At 44.3% G+C, this 4808-nt stretch overlaps 2 protein-coding genes across 2 annotated transcripts; one reads left to right on the top strand and one right to left on the bottom strand.

Moving 5' to 3' along the window:
• Nucleotides 1-1321: 1321 nt before the first annotated feature.
• VTP01DRAFT_5739 (uncharacterized protein) lies at nt 1322-3134 on the top strand (the record flags this gene model as incomplete). The annotated part of the gene is made up of 8 exons (XM_069384564.1): nt 1322-1531; nt 1597-1794; nt 1856-1914; nt 1967-2174; nt 2251-2435; nt 2491-2702; nt 2762-2829; nt 2886-3134. The coding sequence occupies 8 exons, from the start codon at nt 1322-1324 to the stop codon at nt 3132-3134; spliced, it is 1389 nt and encodes a 462-aa protein (XP_069234975.1).
• Nucleotides 3135-4186: 1052 nt separating this feature from the next.
• VTP01DRAFT_5738 (uncharacterized protein) lies at nt 4187-4721 on the bottom strand (the record flags this gene model as incomplete). The annotated part of the gene is made up of 2 exons (XM_069384563.1): nt 4187-4615; nt 4671-4721. The coding sequence occupies 2 exons, from the start codon at nt 4719-4721 to the stop codon at nt 4187-4189; spliced, it is 480 nt and encodes a 159-aa protein (XP_069234974.1).
• Nucleotides 4722-4808: the final 87 nt, after the last annotated feature.

Raw genomic sequence — 4808 nt, 5'->3', positions numbered from 1 at the left:
CTTGACTGTGTTCTGAGCTACGTAACTTCCTCTTTGCTAGAATGTAGGAGTCTTTGAAACCAGATGTGTCCAAACATCCACACATTCGCGAGATAATTGAAACAAAAAAGGGATAACCCCTAAACTCACGTGAGGTGAAAATTGTTTTATTATGATGATGAGGGCCAATGAGCGTGTCCTTTTTAGACGATCTCGATCTAGGCCATCACCTTGGCAATCAGAGAAGGAATAAAAAACCCTTGTGAGCCAAGGAAAAAAGGCAATGACAAGGTTAGTAGTGCCCGACGGGGGTAATCGATGTTATATCAATAGATTCGTGGGGATGCCGTCAAACGAGGAGAACGAGAGACCAGACAAAGAGGGGAGAGAAGTGGAACGCTGACATCGAGATACTGTCGCATTGGAAGGGGTGAGCCAAAGGAGGAAATCGTTCGTTGCGGATGGCGTGCTCGAAAAGGTCTTCATGGAGGATGGTGTCGGTGTAGTGACAGAGAAGGTCAGTTTCCCGTAATAAGGACCTCAAAACCAGTCAGATCGTTTCCCAGTAGTCGCGCTGTCGAAGGCCTCGTGGACGGGAGGTCGGTAGTTGTTTGACAACTAGAAGCCGATGGAGCTATGGCCGCTTCCGAGAAACATCTATAATTATATCAGTTTATCTCCTACCCCGGCTCCTGAAAATGTAAAGGAATGTCTCCTGCTTCACTTTTCGTTAGCGGTTTGCTTACTTGTTTCACCACGTAGATATTTTCCTGATATCCATCCGATCTCACCAGTTGCTGATCATGGCGAATGTATTTGAGCAATACAGAGACAAGCTGCTGGTTTCCAAGCCCAAGTAGTATGTAGTCTCTTCAGACGTAGCACATGAGCCCGAAGATCTTTCCGGCAGTGCACGTGATTCCATGAAAAATATACTTGTGACAAAGTGCTTGCTACGCAACAAGCTCCCCCTTTACCAATTTCTTCGAAGTGTGCTTTTACGTCGCACTGCTTCACGCAACTTTTGTTTGCGCTTTACTGATCACATACTGCTCTCCATCTTGATTCATCGCGTGTTTTCGTAACTCGCTTTGATATCGCTGTATTTTCGTGTCTCCAGTTACCTTACATATTTCTTAGCAACCGCATTCACATCGCTTGCTTTCGTCTTTCTTGACTTCATCTTTTGGTTCCATCTTCCGGTTACGTCTCTGTTAGTTCCGTCTCCTTTCATTCCGTCTCGCCTGATTTCGTCTCGCTTAATTCCGTCTCGCTTGATACACCAGGATCCCGTTTTGCGTCATCAATCGCATAGCAACCCTTTTTGTACAAATAAGACGATATGCATCTACCAGAAGGGCTTTCCAAAAACTACTACTATAAGCCGTGGATTGAGCAATCGGAAGACCTAGACTATTTTGCTTTCGCAGAGCACACGAAGCTCGCAGAAAAAGAAACCAACGCTCACTACTCCTCCATCATACATATCCTCAAGAAGAGCTCTCAGTCGGATCTTGTAAAGATTGCGGATAGGGCATTGAAGCTCTTCAAAGTAACTATCAATTATGCTTATGCTTCTAAATCCTTATAATCTCGATAATGATGCGCAAAGGCAAGAACCAAACTCAATTGGCATCTGACTTCTACAAAAAGTATCAAAGACTTTGGCGAACAAAACAACCAGAAGCAGTCAAACCACGAGAGACAATATCGACACAGTCCTCTACTAGCTCGGCTGTCGAAAAGAGACAGCTTGATGCACTTATGACCATGAATGATGCCCTTTGCACAGCCATGGAGTCCAGCGCAAAGAGGGTGAAATGTCGCCATATGATCTTCTTTTATACAGTATTTTTTAATCAGGAGTCGCCTATAGATAAAATTGTCATTCGCTGAAGCAGCCGATCTGGCGTCATCGCCGCCAAAGGACTCGCGGTATGTGCCACAACTTAGCAGCTATTGGGATAAGACTAAGACTTAATTATAGGAGCTGCACAGACGTATTTGATTGGGACTCAAAAGAAGTCAGGCATGTGCTGAGAAGCGGCTTGTCAAAGAAGGAATATAAGGCCATCAAGGCGGAACTGGCTCTTGTCGAGGTCTCCCGTACAGAGACCTTTCAAAAATATATCAGTTCCATCGCTCAATCTTCCCCATCGCTGCACGCGCTCTCAATCGTGATACGTACGCATCCTGTCAGTCCTTTCGATTTTGATAGCTACTAGTATGAGGATTACCGTGTAGCTGAAAAGCTACTATATCATTTGTAAGGCAGTTGCATTCGGAAATTATGTTAATTGTCTCTTACATTCCTCTATAAATAGTCTTGATTTGCTGCAATCTCCAGGGAAGCCTATGACATCCAAGTGCCTTGAGGGGACGGCGGCATGCTCTACGACAATCCATTTAATCGACACTCTTTTCATGTCAAAAAACGATCTCATTAATTTTAAATGGTAATTGATGCATCTCTTATTTTATAAAGTAATTCACGATATGCTCGCTATATAGGATTGAGGTTTCTCATGTGTCGACAAATGAGGTGAGCTGGGACGGTCTGGGAATCCCTATTGCCGAATTTGCGGGTGGCATAAAGGCAAGCACCCTTAAAAAGAAGCACGGGGACGAAGTTAAAATGGCGACCAATGCCAAGGCCGTCGTTAACATGAATGCGTTTTATACCAAGAAGAGGCCAGCAAAGGTGTTCTGTTTACTGTATTATGGTAAGTATAGACTTGATTTGTAACCATAACGATCTGTGGCTGAATCTGTACCCTCATAGATATGACAATATCTGTTGATGTCATGGTAGCCGCAAAAGATAAATATATAAAGAAAAATGTACTGAAGGTAAAAAGTTTGCCAGCGCAAGTTGCCTTGAACATGCTGATCTTATCAATACGTAGATCAAGCTGCCGAGCACAGAAAAGGAGCTGCAGGACTATGCCCAAAAAATAGAAGTATTGCTGCAATGGCGGGATACAGTCGTAGAGCACTTGAAGGACCTGTCCTTGTCAGCATGTGCTGATATCTCAAGTTACGTTTTTATCCATCATATGTATATGTCTCAAATCCTTACTGTATATCTTTCCGTAACATATGAAATAGCATGGATGTATGTATCGCTCAGAGCTGAGCAGACCCAGCGATTCTAACGCGTAATCTGTGCATATCAACTATGCCCCACAAATACAGGTACAGATCAGGTAATAATGTATGTGTGTCGGGTCAACCCTGCTTTGCGGCGTATAGCCATTTATTCGCTATGTGGAGCATGTCGGATACGACACAGGCCATGCTGTAGAATCGCCCTCCAAGCAATATGGAATACTCGCTGTCGCGTTGTCTTGGATGGGCTGCCATGGGTCACTGACATGGCTTTGATTACCGTACGTTCCTGTTGGGTCGCTTGCTTTTGGATTACGTCACTCTACCATCCAACCACAGAACAACACTTCCAACGTTCCTAGATTATTTTCTTGGTCACATGTAAGTGGCTGCTGGGCCGGCCCTTCAATAAGACGCATATTCATACAAAAAAATAGATACAGATAGAAGAATCGAGGATCATAGAAATAAGAGCACCATTGCGCTAAGGGAAAACGTAAATGGCATCTACTTTCAGTTGATGGCAATTCTAAAAAGCGTTGGGCCAAACTTCGTCATTATCATCGTCGATGAATCATGTATTCAAACCCATGCACTGACTTCTTTGATGCAGCCATCTTTGATATCATCAGAGCTCGCACCGCTCGCAATGAACTACACTACTAGAATCCGCATCATGGTTGAGCACAACTTGGAAACTTCCCGCCCGTAGCAAGACAAGCAATGCAATAGCGGTCGCAGTGATTTATGTCAATGTCAGGCGCACAGAATGGTTAAACACATGTGCAACAAAGACCACAGTCCAAAGCAAGGGTAGCTCCTTCGCACTAACATAAGTCAAGAAGAGGAAGGGAAACTTGAAGATGAGAAAAGGAAATTTGCAGATGAAAGAATTCGTGACGATGAGGAAATGAAATTTGTAAATAAAAGATGGGCCGCAGCATCCATTAAAAAATTGATGTCGCAATTCACAAAGATACAAGGGCGTGTTTCCCAAAAACAATGTCGCGTATTGGTCATATCTTGTCACAGCTGCAATTCACAGATTTCGACTCTTCTCGAGAAGCACTTCACAGTTGTTCTCCATTGTGACATTTATCTAAGCATTTATGAGAATGTGCGACGAATCCTTCGAATCGCGCAAACTTAAACTCTCGGAAGCTTCACTAATTCTGGTCATCAGTGTCTCAGTCTCTAAGAACCTGTCGCGCTTAACTTTGCTCTTGACGACCGACCAGAACTGCTCAATAGGGTTGAGGTCAGGAGAATATGACGGGAGATATGCATAGCGATAACCACGCGATTCGATGTACTCACCGATATCCTCAGACTTATGGATAGGGGCATTATCCATGACAAGATAGTTGTCTTCTATGCATGGATACTTGTCCATTTCATCCATTGTAGCCTTCAGGAAGCTAAGATAATGTCCTGTTACGTTTCCTGAGCGCATAGAGTCGGCATGATCTCCTCGCTTTTCCCTTCTTAGCCGGCAGCTGCGGGAGTCGTAGACTGCACTTAATGGGTCCTGAGGCAGATATTGCACCCAAGATGGTAACTGTTCGCGTTCGAGTTTTGGGTACTGTGACCACCGCAAGAGAGCCTTTCTTCGACCAGGCCATGCTACGCTTCATGTTGACGTGGAAGGCAGACTCGTCAAGAATGACACAATTACTCTTGAAATCCAGGTCGGTTCCCTCCCACTTGCGAACCCAGTCAAA

Source organism: Rhizomucor pusillus (genome assembly GCF_041956525.1).
Source record: "Rhizomucor pusillus strain CBS 183.67 unplaced genomic scaffold VTP01scaffold_25, whole genome shotgun sequence".
NCBI lineage: Eukaryota > Fungi > Mucoromycota > Mucoromycetes > Mucorales > Lichtheimiaceae > Rhizomucor > Rhizomucor pusillus.
This window is presented reverse-complemented; position numbering and strand designations above follow the sequence as displayed.